This window comes from Python bivittatus, unplaced genomic scaffold (assembly GCF_059951505.1).
Source record: "Python bivittatus isolate LINGU-HERP-01145 unplaced genomic scaffold, Pbiv_v1 ctg000810_np1212, whole genome shotgun sequence".
NCBI lineage: Eukaryota > Metazoa > Chordata > Lepidosauria > Squamata > Pythonidae > Python > Python bivittatus.
The window spans coordinates 3,924,596-3,944,245 of record NW_028277111.1 but is presented as its reverse complement, the minus strand read 5'-3'; the positions used below and the strand labels follow the sequence as shown (position 1 = coordinate 3,944,245).

General features: G+C 49.6%; 1 protein-coding gene across 4 annotated transcripts; it reads right to left on the bottom strand.

The window, feature by feature from the left end:
- Positions 1-1,260: 1,260 nt before the first annotated feature.
- On the bottom strand, positions 1,261-18,737 carry LOC103065781 (class I histocompatibility antigen, F10 alpha chain-like). Of its 4 annotated transcripts, none has more exons than XM_088129699.1 (9): positions 18,585-18,737; positions 14,926-15,201; positions 9,819-10,094; positions 7,543-7,824; positions 5,089-5,181; positions 4,513-4,545; positions 3,731-3,763; positions 2,771-2,804; positions 1,261-1,849 (listed from the first exon to the last, which is right to left on the bottom strand). In XM_088129699.1, the coding sequence occupies exons 1-8, from the start codon at positions 18,652-18,654 to the stop codon at positions 2,785-2,787; spliced, it is 1,083 nt and encodes a 360-aa protein (XP_087985825.1). In that variant the 5' UTR covers positions 18,655-18,737; the 3' UTR covers positions 1,261-1,849; positions 2,771-2,784. The 4 variants fall into 4 exon arrangements, with proteins under 4 accessions (XP_087985825.1, XP_087985828.1, XP_087985826.1 ...); XM_088129702.1 differs by lacking the exon at positions 18,585-18,737 and adding an exon at positions 18,012-18,490; XM_088129700.1 differs by lacking the exon at positions 1,261-1,849 and adding an exon at positions 1,856-2,006.
- Positions 18,738-19,650: the final 913 nt, after the last annotated feature.

The window sequence follows — 19,650 nt, the reverse complement described above, 5'->3', positions numbered from 1 at the left end:
TGATTGATTGATTGATTGGATTGATTGAATGAATGAACGAATGAATGAATGAATGAAGGGCCTGTCTGGTACACCAATGTTACTTTGGGTTCATGAGATGCACTGGCTCCCAACAGGCTTCTGGGTGCAATTCAAGGTGCTGGTTGTCAGCTACAAAGCCCTTCAGGGCATGGGGTCAGGTTATGTGGGGGACTACCTCTCTCCAATGGTCTCCACCCATCAGAAAGGCCATGCTCTGGGTCTTGCTGATTAAAGTGTCATCTGGAGGGACCTAGGAAGCATGCCTTTTCTGTAACATCACCTGCCCTCTGAAACACCATTCTTCCCAAAATTAGACTGAACGCTGCTGGCCTTTCATAAAGATGTGGCTTTTCTTTCAGGCATGGGAGTCGGGAGATAGTTCAGCCTGTGTGTTGTATGAATTTGTGGCTGATTGGTTTAGCCTCGGTGTCCATTTTTGTGTGTTGTATTTATTGCATCCTGTTACTGTATTGATGTTTTTATTGTGTTGGCTGCCCAGAGTCACTCATGCAAGATGGCCAGCCATAGAAATCTAATAATAAAATTTTAAGAGTTTTGAAGAGGCTCAAATACCTACTGAATTCTCACCAAATGCTTTAAAGTCTGCTTTTAGGCTGTCAAAGACGGCCAGCTCTTGAGGGCGTCTGGGAAGCCCAAGGGAATGGGTGTGAAAGACCCCACCCTCGTCACTCCTCCTTGCCCAAACAGCTTCCACTGTAGTAGGAGGGACGTCTTTCCCATAAATCAAGGGTCTCCCCACTTTTGGGCCACAGCCTCATATTGGGCATTTGAAGAGCACGGAGTGGGATCTCTCAGAAATAGGAGAGCAGGAGAATCTGCCCTTTCACAAGGTGACCAGGATGGCTGTGGCCAGTCACTGAACTCCTCTTCCCCAGCGTGGAAGTTGATGAGGCTCAAGGACCAGTCACTTGGTCAACAGCCTGAGGCAAAGGTGGATCTGAAGGAAACACAGCCTCTGTTCCTGCAACCATCAAGCCAAAACCAAACAGCCATTTTGCAGAAGATCAACTGGTGATGCTAGAGAAACGCCTGGACACAGGAGCAAAAGTCTGCCTCCTCCCCAAAGGAAGAGACAGGAGCCACCCCAGTTCTTGCTCCTTTGAAGTTTGTCTTGCCTCCCCCACTTCCTACCGCTCAAACAGAAATCGGGGTCTCTGATCAACAAGGTGGGTCAAATCCCCCCTATTTCCAAGTTCCCAAAACAGGTAGCAACTGAGGTGAGAGGAAAACAAAATCATTTATTTTCAGCAAACAATTTTGGCAATCTTACAATATGTGTGTAAAGAAATATCACATAAAGCAAAACTCCAAATGACTTAGCCACCACCCTTGTTATTTGTTAAATTTTTGGATACTCAAATATATAATCCAATTAATTCAGCAACAGATTTTTTTTAAAATTAACTATTTTTTATACAAGAAATCTCAAAGCACACTTCAGAAATAGCAGCTGAAAGAGCTATTTTCCCTTCCCGTCAATGGACAGAATGTCCCTTCTAAGATGGTTTTTCTTGCAAGACATTTATTTACTCTACATATAAAAACAAAGTCTTCCTTTATTCTCCAGATGAATCAACTACATGTCCTTTTCAGGGGAGGTCCTAGAATGCTTCAGATGAAAAAACCCCGATTTTCCCAGACAAAAACCTGCACAAGGGCACTCATGAAAGACCCAAAATACATCTTAGTATTTTAGCCAACTGGAAGGGCCTGAAGAGGTCCTCCTAAGAGAACAGCGTAACTCAGAAGGTTGATCGCTCTTCTTTCCTGTCTCCCTACATGGGGAGTCTGCAGCCCCAAAGTTGCGCTACAAAGAGGGTGGAAAAAACAGGAGGGTTAGTTGGAGAGGAAGCCAAGATGAGAAAGCCCAGGGTCCAGGCTGGAGGATCATCAAGTGAAGGAACAGAATCAGCAGCCTCAAGAGAGGTAGATAGAGATGGAGAGGAATCAGCTGGGTGGGATTTCTGAAATACAAGAGGGGATGGGCAGGGCTGTGAATGGCTGCTGGAGTGGGGTGGAGTTGGGAACCTCCTTCACAAATTATAAACAGTATAGATATCCCCTCCCCCCTCAAACATACAAACCCAGTTCTCACCCAATTTTGCCCTGGGAACCAAGTGCAACAGGTTTCATGACCTCCAGAGAGCCCAGGTCTTCCTTCAAGCATCTAGAGGGTTGGATTCCCAGATGGACACAAGGAGGGGAGAGAAGCCTCCTCTCCATCCATGACTGTAGGACATTCAGAAAGTCCCCCTGCTGCCCCCCCCCCTTGCACTGGGGACACTCTGATCTCTGGAGGTCTCTGAGCTTTGTCCATGCAAGACAATTAGATCCTGGGAGATGCCCTGCAGAATGGCAGTCCCACCTCCTGCTTTGGGAAGGGCCCTTCCTGTGGACAAGGAGGAGGAGGACAGGGTGCCTTCTTCCCTCAGCAACAGGGAGAAGTCAGGGCCCCTTCTGTTCCTAGCTGCGGTCACCTGCCATTTCCTCCGAAGCCAGAGAGGGAAAGTGGAAACAGCCTAGCCTCCTCCATCACAAGGAACCCAGGGAGGAGGGAGAGAGGCTGACCCTTCCCGAGAGCCCCACCACCTCTCCCCCAATCTCCTCACCCTTCAGTGCTTGAGATGAGCTGGGAGAGAAGCGAGTTTTCACCATCAATGGATCCTTTCACCTGAAAGCCGTCACCTCCCTTCCCCTTCCCAATACAGCCCCCACTGGGGACACTCACCTGCCAGGGGGCTGCTAAATGGCCTCATTGCTCCCTACATTGGGAAGAAAGACAAAGAGTGAGTCTCTCCCTTCTCCAGATCCTCTGAGGAGGAGGCATCTCTCTCTGCACCATTAAACCTCTTCAGCTTCACGAACCTCTCAGAGGAGACCGGGCTGTGCAAGCAGAACAGTCACTAACCACTGGGGCTCATGACATTTCTGGTGGTTTCCCTACTTCCCACCCAAAGCTGAGGGGCTTTTTCCTCCAAAGGAGGCCAGACTCTGCCATGCAAGCTCTGGAACTGCCTTCCCTGCCTGAATGAATGAGGCTGGAAATCCAACAGGGAGAGAATTTCCCTTTCTCTTCTGCAGAAACAAAGCAGTGGGAGAAAAGTGAATTTAGTAACTGTGTTAAAAATCAAGAAAAAGAGAGGAGGTGGGAGAAAAGTGAAGCACTTGATTTTGTACAGAGTTAAAGGAGGAACAAGGAAAAGAAGAGAACAAAATTATTAAAATTGAAGGAAAAAGCAACTCCTTGGGACAAGCAAAAAATCAGTAATTTCACTTAAGGCCACCTTTAATGAGAAACCACTTTTCCAATCCGATACTTTCTGTTCATATACTGATGTAAAATAATTTTAATTGTTCAAGAACAACTTTCCATCTAAGCAAACAGGAGAAAAAACATAATTCTCCCACCCACATCTAAGGTATTACACTATGTGAAAAAGTGTCCATTCTGGCAACAATAGCAATTTAAATCTCAATAGATTTACCTATCTTTTGTTCTAGTTCTATCCAAACAAATCCTGGGTTCAGCAGAACCAGACACAGAGGGAACACATGGAGTGTGCATTAGGAGGCCCTTTAAAAACAGGGAGGTGGGGGGTCTCCCTCTTTTCACCCCCCCAACCCCCAGCACTCTCGCTAAGGGGCAGAATTGCTCTTCCTCATTCAGGAGCGGCTCCCTCCAGCTTACCTGCGCTTGAACTGTCAGATCCTTTGTCACTTGCTGGAAAAGAAAGGAAAGAAGGTGGGGAGGTCAATCCCTTGGCTGGATGGGAAGAGGTGGAGAAACTCACTCTTTCTGACTCCAGCTCCCTCTCTCCTTCACACACAGACGCACAGATACACCCACAGAGTTTCAACCAAACTGCTTTAGCTAAGAGACAAAGGAAAGAATTCTTAACATTTATATCTTTCCACACAGAGCAATATTCCAGCAATTCTACAGCCACAGGGTGCAGCTGATGTGAGGATACAGATGGCTCCTAAGTTTCTCTTTCCAATCAGTTCATACTTAGCCTTGTGGTGGCAGAACAAGAGGAGATCTAGCTGGCATCTACCAAAATTCCTTTTCTCCTAAATCCCTTCTTTGTTCACTACTTTTACGGAGCTTCCTGACCAGATTATGGCCAAGCCTTTCCTTTCCGCACACTTGGAAGACAGAACAGCTTCTCCATCAGATGGATCTTCTACCCAGCACGGTCTTTTCACCTTCTTGAGGGTTCCTTGTACCAGATATTTCTCCCTGAGGTCTCCACTCCCAGGAACAGCCTGGCTGTAATGAAAAGAGGACCCACCTCCCCCATCTTAGTTCTTGGGAGGAAGAGGAAGATAGCACAACACCGCAGCTTCATGAGCTGCTTTTCTGTTTGGACACATACAAACACACACACACACACACACACTTTCAACTGATGCTACTTCTAATCCCTGCTCTGAATTGGAGCTAACATATAACGAGAAGAAATCACTCACTTAATGCTGCCTTGTAGCCTTCTTGATGTTTCTCTGCAAGGACAAAAATCAGTCAGAAATAAAAAGAACCCATCAGAGATCATCCAATCTCTCCCTCTGTAGGAGGAAGACCCCTAGGAGGTGTTTTCACAGTTGTTTAGTCACAACCTCTCCTGGCAACTACTATTTAAGAGACACAGGAAGACCTTCAGACTGCAAAGACACCACCAGATTTGCTCCAAGAAAGACCTTCTGCCTCTGAGATGGATGGAGGGAAATGGGGAAAGCAGCAGCAGCTGTGAGAGGAGGAAGATTTTCACTGAACTCCTCCTCTGCTGGTCTTTGACCAAAGCCTTTGGAAGGGACAGAACTGCGATGCCTCCTCCCAGCTAAGAAGACGGGACTGTTCAGACCTCAGACTCCGCTGAGCCAAGACTGGAGTCCCAGCAAGAGGATGACATTTCAGATGCTCCCAAAGAGGGCTGGGAAAACTGGGAAGAAGGAAGCCCAAAAGGAGCTCCCTAAGGGAGACACTTGGGAGGAATCTCCCTACCTTCCTTCACAACCATCCAGCAAAGGTAGTTCCAGGATACTTACTCCGATACACCAAGATCCCAGCAATCACAACAATAATCAGGACAACAGCAGCCACAACGCAGCCGATGATGAGCCCCAGGTTGGATTCTGGAACTGAATTGGGAGAAAGAGCAGATAATTGAAGGAGAACCCCAAACAATCATTCCAAGTAGAGGAGAGACCTAACACAGCCAAAGGACTGAGAATTCCCCAAGTTAAAAAGATTGAGGGATCATCTTCATGTCCCTCTAATTGTAGCATGAAGATGCCTTGCTAACCATGGTTAGAGGACGTGCCCTCATAATGCTGCCTTTGTCTCACACCAGCCCAGCCGAAGGCAACTGATGTGCATCTGTTCAGTTCAAAAGCAGCAGTTTGCAATCTTGTGTCTCTCAGCAGTTTACAGAAATAAAAACTTCAACAATACAACAATATAAACTAAATTAGTGAAACCATAAAAACATTTTTGTTCTCTTTTTTTATACAGTGCCCCAATATAGATGTCATGACTCTGGATGGAACTGGGCAGCTCTGTACGCTGTCTTTTTTCTTCAGCTTGAGTATTTGCATTTAATCATTTAAAGTAAAAGGGTTCATATCACCTATCTCTTTTTTTAAGGATACAGTTTCATTCTGTTCCTCTCTTGTAAGATTGGTCTGTCCCCCGGAGCAGAAGAAAGGAGTGAATCCTCACTTCTACACTCTGTCACCTGGCCAGGGAGTGGCAGGACAACAACTGTTTCTGCCTTTGTGTTTGGAGCTTCTGACTGCCAGGAAGGCAGCCCAGGATGTGGGAATCCTCTTGCCTCAGGTACACCCCGGGATTAGGGGGAGGACCCAGGGAAGGCCTTTCTGTAATTGAAATCCATGCCCTGCATTCAGGAATGAGGGACAACAGATTTTGTCCTCCATCTCTGTGACAGCCTTCTGCTTGCTCAAAAAACGCTGTCACATACCCCAGCACCATCACCCTGTTCTCAAGGCAAAACATGCTGAGCTCCTCCTCTTCATCTAGGAGGAGGATTTGGTTTCTAGTCCCGGATCAGCCTTGTTGACCTACTGGGAACCTTTTTCAATTGCTCTGAATCTGTATTGATGGGTGTTGCCCAGAACTGAGTGAGAAAATTACCCTCAGAATTTGGAAGTTATCATTGATTTGATGCAGCCTAATATTGTGCATGCCTTCTTTGAAGGTACTTTATGCTTCTGGTTCATATTCAGTCTCCAATCCCTATTACAAAATCTTTTTAGCAAGCCAAGTATCCCCCACCCAATACCTGCACCTTTGATTTTTGTTTCCTAAGCAAAGAACATTGCACTTAGAATGATACAGTTGGAAGGAACCTAAGGGGTCAGCTGGTCTAAACACCTGCTTGGTGCAGGATCCATTCAAGTATTCAGACCAGTGGGACTGTGCCTTTAGTATCTCATTTGAGATTTCCCATACTTCCTGAGTGCTCTTTTCTTTCAAATCTCTCTTCAATTTCATTCTGTTTCTCTCAGCTCATTCTGAATTTCACTTCTTTCTTTGAGGATATTAGCTCACTGAGTTTCAGATCCTCTGCAAATCTGATAACTATTTGTTCTACCTATTGACCCAAGTCATTAAAGGGAATATTGAAGAATAGAGGATGCAGGACTGGTTCTTCTGGCCCCCCCATCTGATACCTTCATCCTGATGAGGAACCATCAATGGACACTCCTTGAGGAAGATGTTCCAGCCAGCTGTGGATCCCCTTAATTGTCAGGCCTCTGACTCCCTCCAGATGGAACTTTTACCAGACAAAATGCCTGATTTACCATAAAACTTTAATCCCATGAAACATCCAGATGACCCTGTCATCTTTCAGAGATAACTGAGTCTATCTGTTTCCTATTTCATTCTGATCAACCTCAAATAAAAAATACAAAATTCTGGTGATCTGGATATTTCACTGTAGCATTTTGGGGGGAGTATATGGGGCGTGTCTGTGTCAGAGGGAGACACACCCTCCCCCCTAGTTCTAGGAAGGGGGTGTGGAGTTGTTGCAAATCCAGAAATGGTGAAAAATGGTATTTTCTGCTTCCAGAATTTCAGGATGAAAAAATGGAATATGGTGACATTCAACTTCAGGAGGGTCCCTCAGAGGACTGAAGCAGATTTGGAGGATGTTTCAGGGGGGCAGGTTTGAGGAGCATAACTCCTCTTCCTCTGCTGGAGGCAGCAAACAGGGGAGGAGAGAGGCTAAGGGAGGACCTGGGTGCATTTCCTCAGGATGGGCCAACCACTGGGGTGGGACTTCGCTGCTTCTTTCCAAGAACCAGAAGCCGATTCTACGGACTGTTCCCTGCAGGTCCACAAACCTCAAACTTGGGAAAAACCACTGATTAAAGCTCAAGGATGCTTACATCTGGACACAGCTGGGGTCAAATTTCTCTCCCACAATCCTCCACCCTGAAAAAGAGCCCAGCCTCTCCCTCCCTGCAGCCTCTCACCCTTCAAGGCTTTGTCCACAGGCTTCCACAGGCCGTCGTGCTCCACGTGGCACCGATAGCGGTCCCTCTCTTGGGGATCGATTCGGATGCTGAGCCAGTAGTGGTAGGTCCCATCTGCATTGGGGACCACAGACCCACGGAAGGTGTCCTGCAGCCAGACCTCCCCGTCCCTCCTCCAGGAGGCGTCGATCTCCTTGGGGTAGAAGCCATCCACGCGGCAGATGTGAGTTTCCATCCCATCGTCGGCCTTTGTCCTGCTGCTCACCGTCACCACTGGGGCCTCTGCAGAAACGGCACCCCCAGAATTAACTCTGAGCCCCTCCAGAGCCCGGAAGGGGGACGAGAAACTTGACGGGCAAGAAAGGCTCCCACTACTTAGTCTTAACGCAGGGAATTAACACTCCACATCTGCAGCGTCTCCAAGAATTTTGGGAAATGCTCCAAACGTGGAAAATGCTCAACCACAAGGACTTTGAGTCCTTCCCAGTGACTCAGTCTGAAAAATCTCTGCCAGCAAATTGAGGGTCCGAGGAAATTCCATATGGCCAGCTTTGAATTGACTGATCTTGGGCTGCTCCCTTCAGGGGAGGGGTACTGGAGCTGTCTTTTAAGTTCCCTTTCAAAAAAACAACACAGAAGTTTCTCCCTATTTTTTTGGTGCTCTTCCGCTCCCCCAAATCTTAGGCTGCTCCAGGCCCCTTTCAAGGGACACACCAAAACTTCAAGAGGAGGAGAGCCAGAATCAAAGTAAGGGGCTCAGGGCTTTTGGAATTCCACCCTGGTTAATTTGGAAAAGTGATTCTGCCTCTGAAAGGGAGGCAGAGAGAGGTGTGAGGGGAAAAAAATGATGTATTAACAAACATACTAATAAAACTAGCTATAAAGCAATAAATGCTCACACCAAATAAAACAAGCTTACAGAGCAATAAATAAAGTTGCTATGTGGACTAAAGTTTTCAGTCATGGACAGGAAGCCAGGAAATAGATGGACAAAGTAAAGTGCTGATAGAAGGTCTGTGGCAGGAGAAAGGAATAGGGAAGGGGTGTAAAATTAGCACCAAGGACAGTAGCTCATCTTGGGTGTCATAATTGTGGTTTGTGGCTTTGAAGAATAAAAAGGATTGTTGGGAGGGGCTCAGGGCCACTTGGCTAAGCTGTCTACCTGACCGCTTGCCCGTGCTGGACCTCATTGCAATGGGATCTTAAGTATGTATGTTATGTTTTGCTTCTTGAACTAAGGTCTGTTTATTGAACTATACTTGCTTATTGAACTAACATTTAATAAATACTTTAGAACTTTGAAGTGGTCTGTATTCTGGTGTGTCTGTCTCTCGGGTTTGATGGGGATTTTCCCCTGACAGAGGTGATGCTGATGGAAGAGAGACTCAGCCCTCCCAGGGCAGGGAGGGACTGCTGGCAATGGGGGGGGGGGGGATTCCCCCATGGAGCCTGACCTCATCTCCTGGAGGGAGATCCTGGAGGGATCAAGGAGCCCAGAGAAGGAAGGGGTGGGGCCAGAGGGGGAGGGGTGGTCTTGATGGGAAAATAAGAACAAACTCACAGGAAAAAAGGGGGGAAAATATTACAATGTGAGCAGAAAGCCCTGAGGGGTGAGGGAGTGTCCCTGAAGGTGGGGAGGGGGTTGTTTTGAGGGGGGTGTCACTAAATGAAAGGTAAAGAACTTGTTTGAGGTTTAAGAGAAAGATCCACAGAACCCTTGGATTCCCCTCCCCAGGAAGAAAAGACCCCTCAACCTTGGCCTTTTTTGCCCAAGTGGGGGCACTGATAATGTCCTTTTAATCGTAGAAGAGGTGCACCATCAGTTGCAAGGGAGAGAGGGAGCCCCTGCGGAATGTGGCAGGAAGGACAGTTGCTGGGAGGAAGTCAAGGCCACGCATCAGACTTGGCCACACTTTGGCTAATGGTGGCTTCACTGAAGAAGCCCAAGTGGCCCTGTTGCCTCCTCCTGGGCTGTGCACAGGACACCCCTCAGTGCTTTGGCTGCCTGACTCACACAGACACCCGCCAGGCCCTGGATTCTGCCCAGCCACACCTACAGCTTGGGAGGGCAGAGGTTGCGCTTCCTGGTCAACGTAATGGCTGCCTGGCAACAGGAACTAAGCAGGGCTTCCCGCGTCCTGGAGAAGTGCTGGAAAGGCAGGAGGGGGATTCCCTCCTGGGCATCCAGGCTGCAGACCAGGGACCCAAAGGGGGCCGAACGTGTGCAAGAAATCCACCATAAAGGAGGGAAGTCCAGCCTGGGCCCAGATGCTCACCTGTCCTCAGCAGCGTCTTGTTCCCATAGGACAGGTACTTCTCCAGCCACTCAATGCAGATTTCATCCAGATAGGCCTTCCTTCTCTGATTGAATCCTGGAACAGCATCCCATTTCCTCTGGGTGATCTGGGCCTGTGGGTCGGGAGCCACCCAGGTGAGGGTCTCCTTGTCGAAACTGATGAGGTCCTTCCCATCGTATCCATAGCGCAAAAACCCTACTTTGGTCCCATCTCTCTGGAGCTCACAGCCACCCATCCACTGCCAGGTGTGAAGGCCTGAAAGAGTGACAGGAAGATGGTTTGGGGAGTCCTCAGGAGAGACAGAGACCCCCTCCCTGCTGGGACTTTGACGCAGGACGGAGGCAGTGAGAAAAGGGATAAATAATGCTTGGAACATGAAAGAAATACATTTTTCCCCATGAAACTCCTCATCCTGCCCCCAAATTGTACCTTGAGGGTCTCCAGACCCAGCTGCCCCCTCCTGAAACCTTCCTCTGTTTCCCTCCATCTTCTCCCTCCCCCAAAATCTCCTTCTGGGCAAAAGGCAGAACAAGCAGTGCCATCTTGGCCTTGGATCCGCAGAGCCCCAAATCCTCCATCTGGAGGCTCAACACAGAGACAAATGGCAGGAAGGGGGGTGAAAGGCAGAGGGGTCCCCAACCCCCTTGTCAAGCCCCCCAAAAGAGGCTCCTCAGAACTTTTTTCCTCAGGAAAATCCCCTCTCCTCCTCCCCCACATCTGCCTTGGGGTCCCCTGATCAGACCCCCCATTGAGATTTTTGCATTCACACATCACGATGATGGGGGCTCTGGTTCCCTCTCCAAAAAGTATAGAGAGTCCAGTCCCCACAACCTCCTTTTCCTTGAGAGAAGCCAACTGAGGGGCCCTTCCCCAGTTCTTTTGCTTCCCAAAGGAATGGGGGATAGCAAGGGGTTCCCCAGCCTCTGCCCCTCCACCCACTGCCCCCCAAAAGCAGGAACCTCCCATCCCAGAAGGAAAATGGCCCCTGTTGCTCTCTCAGGAGCCCTCCATGTCTGAGTAGTTGCCCCCAAATCCTCCAAGAGGGAGAACCAGCACCCCTATTTCCTCACTAGCGTTTTAAGGGAAAGAAAGCCTCCCCCAGCTGTCCCCCTTCTCCCCTCCCTCGACACCAGCCTGGGCCCCTGCATCTCCCCCGGGATGGAGCCCTGCCCTCTAGCAGGAGCCTCGCCAGGAAAAGGGCAGCTAGCAAGTCCCACTTTCACTTCCTGGGATTGGAAAAGGCAGCGGAGGATCCCAAGGGGGACCGAGAAGAGATGGAGGCGCAGAAGAAACGGAGGGACGGAGCCTCCGCCATCTTTCTTTCTGCTATTCCTCTGTTGGGGGAGTCTTGGGGGGAAGGGAAGGGATCTCAGAGCAGGAACAGTTGCCAGAATCTGTGGCTGCAAAGAGGGACCGAGAATCTCGTGGCCTCAAAGAGGAGCCAGTCAATCTGGGAAGAAGCTGGCAGGGATCCTGGTGACCGTAAATCAGTCTGCATTCACAAATAGCATTAAGTCACAAGGGCTGGTTCCCACTTTGGGCTAACCAGAAACAAATCATGGCTTAGTGTAATATGGGAACGAAGCCATGAAAGGCCACAAAGAATTATTTTCCTTAGGAACAGTAGCAAGTGCCCCAATTTTATTTGCACACCGAAAGTGTTATTGACCCTTTAAATGGATTTTGAAATTTTATTCTTTTTTAATGCAGCCTCTTCATGTACCATCTGACACATTCATGTGAGGGTTTTATGATTCCATGATTCAGATCTAAGTGGGTAGCTGAGAATCAGGTTCAAGAAAGAGCAACTGGAGTGACTCCGCTTCCTCGGCCGGGAGACCAGCTGAGAAGGAGCTTCAGACCAAAAATGGCTGGATGGACCCCAGACTCTGCGAGACATAAATCATGGAAACGTTCAATGCAGAGGAAAATTTCTTAAATCAATAAAGGTTTTGGTTTTATGGTTGAAATGTTTGTTATCTGCCTATTTTATAGCCTTATAACTCTTTTACAGAATTATTCCTTATTTCTAGCCTCTAGAACTAGGCTATTTCTATGTCTCACTGATATAAGTCTTGTCCTTTTTCTAAATCTATCCGTTATTTATTCCTTTGCTTCTGGTTAAAGGCTGCCCTTCCTTCAGGTGCTCAGGGCAGCAGATACAGCGTGCCCTCCTCCCGTCTCCCTACCACAACAACCCTATGAGGTAGGTTGGGATCAAAAGGTGGGACTGGTCCAAAGCCCCCCGGGGGGCTCACACTACTTTTCTCTCCAGGCTTCCACTGCAGGGCCCCCCTTGAATTCCTGCATCTCCACCCTCTGCATCTCTCCTTCGGCTGGGTCTTCTTTGCCTGGATCTTCACGGGAGGCAAATTGGGGGAGTCCCTGAGCCTTTGCTCCTGTTCTCATGCGGGGAATCAGCTGAGCTGAGCCCCAGAGCGGTAACAGGAGAAGCAGCGCTGGGCCTTATGGACAAATTGAGCCTCAGCAAATCACCAGGCCCTGATGTGATCCACCCAAGGTTAGAAAGGAGCTCAGAGCTGAGATTGTGGGCTTTCTCATTAAAATACACAACCTGTCTCTATGCTTAGCCTCTAGAGGTGAGGACTGGAAGGTGGCCAGCGTAACCAGTTTTTAAGAAGAGCTCATGGGGAGATCCAGGACATTATAGACCTGTGTGCTTAACATCTGTTCTGGGGAAGAGAGTGGAAACTGCTATTAAAGATAGAATTACCAAACATCTGGAAACCCAGGCCTAGCTCAAGGATACCCAACATGGCTCCACTAAAGGAAGGTCCTGTCTAACTAATCTGCTAGAGTTTTTGAGGGTGGTAATAAACATGTGGATGAGGCTGAGCCACTAGACATCACCTACTCTGATCTTCAAAACATCTTTGATAAAGTCCCTTAGCAAAGACTTCTCAGTAAGCTTAGCAGCCATGGAATAAAGGCAAAAGGAGAAGAGGACGGCAGAGGATGAGATGGTTAGATAGCATCACTGAAGCAATGAGCATGAATCTGAGCAAACTCAGGGAGGCAGTGAAGGACAGGAAGGCCTGGCGCAATATGGTTCATGGGGTCACGAAGAGTCGGACATGACTTAACGACTAAACAACAACAAGCAAAGACTTCTCAGTAAGCTTAGCAGCCATGGAATAAAAGGGGAGGTCCTCTTGTGTGATTCCCAGGGTTTTGGCCTAGGACCACTTCTTTTTAATAGATTTCTAAATGATCCTGAATTGGGCGTAACTAGTGGAATATTCTGATGACACAAAAGGGTTCAGAGTGGTAAAAACATTAAGGGGCCGTGAAGAGCTCCAAAGGTTCTCTGCCCATTAGGGGAGTGGGCATCAAAACAATAGCAGTCAGCCCATGTGATGCACGCTGGGGCCAAAACTCCTAACTCCTGATAGAAGCTAATGGGATCAGAGCTAGCTGTGACAAACGAGGAAAGAGAACTTGGAGTAAAGGGAAACAGTTCAATGAAGATGTCAACACAGTGGGCATCCTCTGTAAAAAAAAGGCCAACAGTGTGCCAGGGATAATAAAAAAGGCATTGAGAACAGTGAGGCTAATATCATAATGCCCTTATAGAAATCAAGGGTGAGACCACATCTGGAATATTGTCTGCAGTTCTGATCGCCACGCCTCAGAAAGGACACAAGGGAGCTGGAGAAGGGTCAGAGGAGGGCGACTCAGAAAGGGCTGAACCAGTTTCCCTGTGAGGAAAGGTTGCGGCATTTGGGGCTCTTTAGCCTCAAAAGGAGGCAAACAAGAGGGGACCTGACTGAGGTGTAGAAAACCACGCATGGTGTCAATCAAGTGGACAAGGAGAAGCTGTTTCCACCTTCCCCAAAGACTCTGAAGGCCATCTGCTGGGAGACCAGCAGGCTTCCTGGTGCGGCTGGTGGGCCACTGGGGGAACAGACTGCTGGACTAGAGGAGCCAGGGGTCCGATCCAGCAGGGCACCGCTTGGGTTCTTCTGTCCTCCACTTTGACAGACTCAGGACTGCGCCACGTGTCTTCTGGGCTTCCCACCACCCTGGTTGGTCTCCCACCTCCTTTCTCCACCAGGGGGAGCTCTGGCTGCTCTCTGGGTCTCTCAGAGGCTGGAGGGGACCTGGAAGGGATTTGGGGAAACCCTCTCAGGGCAGAACTAGCAAAGCTCTTGGGTCTGCCTGGGGGGGAGGGGGTAAGAGAAGGGGAGAAGAAGTGGGGCAGCAGGTCCTTGTAAGGAAAGAAGGGAAACTGGCTTGCACCCCCCCCCAAATAAGATTCCTTTAAAGTGAATATTGTGTCCCCAAAGATGTCAGAAGCGGGAATTGCCAAGGAAGGGCTTCCCCCCTTAAGGGCAGCCCCACTAAGAAGGCAGTGCAGGAGTCCAGCCCTGGTGGACCATGGCTGGGAAGACACGGCAGCTCCGACCGGTTCAGGAAGGGCCCCAAATGGGGGGTCTGTTCCTTTTATCTGTTCCCCTCTGCTGATGGGAAGGATGATGGAAGTGTCCTGTGCCCCCTCCAAGAGCCCCAACCCCACTTGGCATCCCTGGCCTCTCCTTCCAACTGGAGGAAGAGAAGGGGCTCCTGGCCTTAGGGCCCCACTTACCCCTCCAAAAAGGGGGTGCCAGAAATGCTTCTCCTTGGAGGGAATGAGCCTGGGGGGGATCTGGTCTCCCCAGCTGGATCCCTCATGTCTCTGGGGTGGGGTGGGGGAGACCTGTTATTCCCTTCCTCCCCCACAGCAAATGGGGGGCTCCATCAAGGCCAGGCTCTCCGTCTTTCCTGGCGGTGAGTCAGGGGAGGGGTGATTTTGAACTGTTCTTTACCTGATTTTATATCACTCCTGTAATATATAATATATTTTTTTCCTTTAAAAATATTTTAGTAACTGCCACCTGCACAGAAAACTTAGTTATGGGACGAAGATAAAATTATATTAATTTTTTTAAAGCAATAAAAATACTTTTTAAATAACCTTTTTAAAAAGTGTGGAAGCAGCCTTTTCCCTGGGAGGGACCCCCTTTCTCCCTCTCCTGCTCCTGGGGGGGAATATGGGGCAGGAGGAGCCACCCGACCCATCACTCACCTTTGTTCTGATTGTAGGGAGTACTGAGAGTCTCCAGGTCTGCTCTCAACACCTCCTCAATGCAATGCCCTATCTCAGTCTGAGCGTCCCAATACTGGGGGTTCTCCTTCCCCACCTCTTCCATCCAGGAGACTCCAGGCTGCACCTTCCTGCTGCTGCTGTCATAGTAAAAGAAGACTTGATCGTCCACGTATCCCGGAGTGACAAAGTGGGGCAGCCCCTGACTGGGGTCCGACATGGAGGTGTAGAAATACTTGAGGGAGTGCGAGGAGGAGCCTGGAATGGACCCAGAGGGGCAGAGTTAGGGAGCTTCAGATGAGGGACCCTGGCCCTATTGGGCACAGCAGGCCCAAAGTTGAGAGTCTGGGGAGGAAGAAGGAGGAAGAAGAGGCCTGGGGGCAGAGGAAGAAGGGGAAAGGAAGGGGGAGAAGATGGAAGAGGGACAGGAGGCAGAGGGCGGAAAGAGGGAGTGACTAAGAGGCAAAGAAGAAGCTTCTGGAGGGCCTGAAGGGTTGGAGGGCAGAGACGTTGGGGGTGAGAGAGAAGGGAAAGCAGGGCCAAAGGGAGAGCAGGACCCCCAAACCCTATTTGCCCCCCTAAATTGTTCCCTCCCCCCTTCCAGCAAGGCCTCCCTCAAACCCTCTTCTGGATTGCGGAGACTCTGCCCTATGGAGGCTGCAGTCGCCCCACAGAGAGAAGGGGGATTTCTACCCCCCAGAAGCTCAAAAGCAGCAGGAAACCCCATCTGGTCACCCCAACTTTTCATTCACAGGAAAAAAATATTCTCACCTCACTAGGGCCAAAATGGGTTGCTAATAGGTGCAGATTTTAGGAGAGATTTTATAAAATGGGGGAGGAAAGGGGGGGAAGGAGGGATCCGGATGAGGCCAGAGGCCATGGGACCCGTGGGGGGAAGCCCAAACCAGGGAGATGTGGGCAGTCAAAGCGGGGAGTGAAGGGAGCAGGAATGAAGCCACACAGCCCCCATGGATCTTCCTGCTTGGCCCCAGCTGGGAAATTCCCCCTCCGGTCCCAGAGTTAAGGCATCAGAGCAGGAATTGGCTTTGAACTCAGGACCAAATGGGGCTCACCGTCATTCCACAGAAAATCTCACTGCAGATTATCCCAAGATTTCTTAAGTTCGGCAACACAGGGAAGAAACCGTTCTTCCCAGGGGCTTGCAACACACCAGATTTACTCTAGATCTAAAACACTTTGTTCTCTTTCCACGGAACATCTTCAGGAAGTTCTCCTCCTTCTGGGCTGATCCTGCACTTTTCTCCAGAAGCACTTTGGAAATCACCCTCCAGAAGCAGAATCACAGCATCCGCGAGTGGAAAAGAGCCACCGAGGTCATCTAGTCCACCCCTGCTCAGTGGAGGGACCCCAATGAAAGCCTCTTTCCTCCCCCCAAGATGGCTCTAGCCTTCACTTCAGCCTCTCCAGGGAAGGGGAGCCCCCCAACTCTCTGGACAATACAACATACAACTGAAACCACTATCTCAGTGCCTGTTGGTCACACATAGATGGAAAGGAAGTGGTTAGTTTCTTCAATGATATTCAGCCCCACCAGCCAAGATGCCTTGTTACGTATTTGACAACCCGTGGGCTGTTCTAGAGAACTGGACCCCACTGAACCTGTTGTTTTTTAAGGGTTTTTCAGAATTTCTAGGGTCCCATTGAAGTGATTGACAGGGCTTCATTCCCATCATCTGGGTCACAAGGCACGTGTCCCCCCTGCTCCACGGACACCACGGTCATCATGGCTGTGGGGCAAGTGGACACAATGGGCTTGCCTTTTTAGGCAGAAAGGAACAGGGGCGATCAGAGAAAGAAAGAGAAAAACAGGATTATGAAAGGAACACTGGGGAAGGAATCCATTAGGAAACAGGGTGCAAGGTGAAAGGACAGGATGCATTTCCCAAATAGCTTTATGATACTTGTCCAGGGGTCATACTGATTATTACAAACAGAAAGACAGGAACGATCATCAAATACACAGAAAAAAATATTCTGGTAACAATGGGGTCATATTCTTCAATGAACTGCAAGATCCACTGTTCTAGAGCAGCCTTTTCCAACCTCAGCCACTTTAAGAGATGTGGACTTCAACTAACATGCTGGCTGGGGAATTCTGGGAGTTGAAGTCCACACTCTTAAAGTGGCTGAGTTGGGAAACGCTGCTCTAAAGCGCCCTTCCCCAACTTGGTGCCCTCCAGGATTTGGAAAATGGTGTCACATTAGGAAAAGCAATTTGAGAGTAACAAAAATTTAAAAGAGGTAGTATTCCCCACCCCACCCAAATGAGACCAGAGACACAGGCTGAGCTTCCAAGAAAACATTACTCCCCATCCTCCCAAGATGAGGGCTGGAGCTGTTAGGATTTTCTTATGGGAAGAAAGTCATCTCGCTATCTTTAAAACATTGCTGTGACTAGAAAAATCCTGTGACTTAGTTCAGCCTTGTTGCTTTGCACGTATACTGCTATTTACTGCCATCTGTTGGCGTCTGTATGCTAGTTGTTCAAGGGGTGGTAATAAAACAGGAGGATTACATGCCCAGCCTCTCAGTAGAATTTTAGCCACCATGTAATCAGTTTTTATGGGTTATGTAGTAGTAACTAATAACCAAGTAGTGTACCTCTTCTCTGAGAGTTTTTTGGCTAGAGACTTTGTTAAAGTTGTGTAGTGGATAAGTCTTGGATGCCACATATATGAGAAGAAGTGATTTTTACTCTGTTTTGTATTAAACTTGTATTTTATGGAGTTTTGCATTTTTATCAATAAACAACCAGATATTTTATACTTTCTGGCTGGATTTTCTTTGGAGAACAAGCTAAGGACATTGTATTCTTTAAATCTCTCTAATGCTGGTGTGTATTTTTTGGGCATTTCCTGGGAGTATTGCTGCACTCTGCATAACAGGAGCATCTCGGGAGGCAAATCCCTGCCTATCCCAGAAACAAACTCTGGGGATATTGGGGTTTAGGATGGGGGTAGGGGGGTGGGAGATCGAGGCCAAGGTGAAAATCAAGCTGGACGGTTCTTTAGGAAGAGTGTTCAAAGAGCGTTTCTCTGCAGACTTACCCCGCTGCATTCACACGGCCGCCGTAACCCGATCGCTCCCTCGCACAGCCTCCGCGTTTCCCAATCCGCAGAACCGATCCGAGCAACGGGCTGGTTCTCCCAGCGCCCGAAGCCCGAAGGAGCAGCCCACCCGCCGCCAAAGGCAGGCGAGGCGGCCGAGCGGAGGGGCCGTGCGGGGGCAGCCGGGAGCTCTGCGGGACGGACCTGCCCACGGGTGGGCGAGCGCTGCCTCCCGACCCCCTCCGCTTGCAGGGACGGGAAGGCGGCGCTCGGGGGCGCCCAGGGAGACTCGGCTGGCAGCTGGAGGGGGGCCCTTGGCCTATCCCTGGAGCGGCTCTCCAGGGGGGAGGGGGAAGAGCGGCAGCAGAGCCCCACCCACACTTTGGGGCCGGTTCTGAAAGTAGCAACAGCTGGAGGGGGAGCGGACTAGAGAGAGGACCGAATCAGGGTTCTATTTCTGAAGATCATCTTTTGGGGGGGGGGAGAGAGAGAGAGAGAGAGAGAGATTCCCTGGATGAATTCCCACCAGCAGAAAAGGGAGCTGGAACCCCCGACGCCCCCGAAGGGACTCACGGAAGCAGCTTTCCGGAAGGGCGACCGCCACCAACACCAGAAGCAACAGAGGCGCAGAGCGCAGAGCCATCCTGTCCGCAAACCTCCACCTGCGCTCCGCTCCCCTTCAGTCGCGGGCAAGGAATGAGGCGCGGTGGGTGAGCAACAACGCAGCAATCCAGAACGAGCCGGCGATTGGCCAGGCTTAACCAGTAGGAAAAAAGCATTCCCGTGTCGTCTGCGGTTGCTAGGCAGACGTCCAGGTATAATCAGCGAGAGAAGCTGGAAAGGAAAGCGAAAGTTCCATCGGGGAAAATTCCCTTCCAGGGATTCCGCGTCTTGGGGGAGGGGCGGAACTGTGGAGGTCGAAAGAGCCGGAGGCTGATCTGGGCCAGGGAGGGGCGCAGGCAAGGGGTCGTGTCCCTTTTGGACCCCGCAGAGCCCTCGCAGGCGGGGAAGAGGCGAAGGTCGGAAACCCCGAGTGAACTTGGTTCTACTCAAAACGCCCAACGGCTCTCGCGGCCTCTCAAAGGCGAAGACGCGTCTCTCCTCTGGGAAAAGGCCGGGGGTGCAAAGAACCCCAATAATCCCCCATTTCTTCTCATTCTCCGGCGGAGACATGAAGCTTCAGCGCTCCTCAGGTTTCCTGCAATAAACTAAGCTGGCTGCTCCCTCCTTTGGTGGTTCTTCTGGGAAACGTTGGACTCAGATAAGAAATCCCTCTTCCGGTTATGATCGTGGTTGTAATAATTGCCAGTTTTAATTGATAATGAATTGCTGCTGCTGCTGCTTTTACACTTGCTATGATGAGCAAAGTCTGAGTAGATGCAAGGGTCTTTTCAGGGCTTGAACCATCTCCTGCTCACAGAAACACACACATGTACGCACAAGCCAAGTTTGGCAAGGTGTCTGCTGAACATGTTCATGTCCTTAAAGATTACAGTATCATGTTTGTTAAGGTATCTGCCCTGACATTGTTGCTGGTAAGAACCACATCTTTTTTCCTGCAAACCAGCAGAAAGTTGGTTTAGTTAAGTTCCATCTCTGGAACTTGATTGAGCTCTGCAGGGCAGGGGGCCAAATATTC

What these genes read in the sequence shown, in the direction of transcription:
- LOC103065781 (XM_088129699.1), bottom strand. Translation starts at nt 18,654, where the DNA reads ATGGCTCTGCGCTCTGCGCCTCTGTTGCTTCTGGTGTTGGTGGCGGTC. An exon ending in TCCCTACAATCAGAACAAAG is followed by an intron (nt 10,095 to 14,925) that starts GTGAGTGATGGG and finishes TCACTCTTTCAG; the next exon opens with GCCTTCACACCTGGCAGTGG. An exon ending in AGGCTACAAGGCAGCATTAA is followed by an intron (nt 3,764 to 4,512) that starts GTGAGTGATTTC and finishes TTTCTTTTCCAG; the next exon opens with CAAGTGACAAAGGATCTGAC.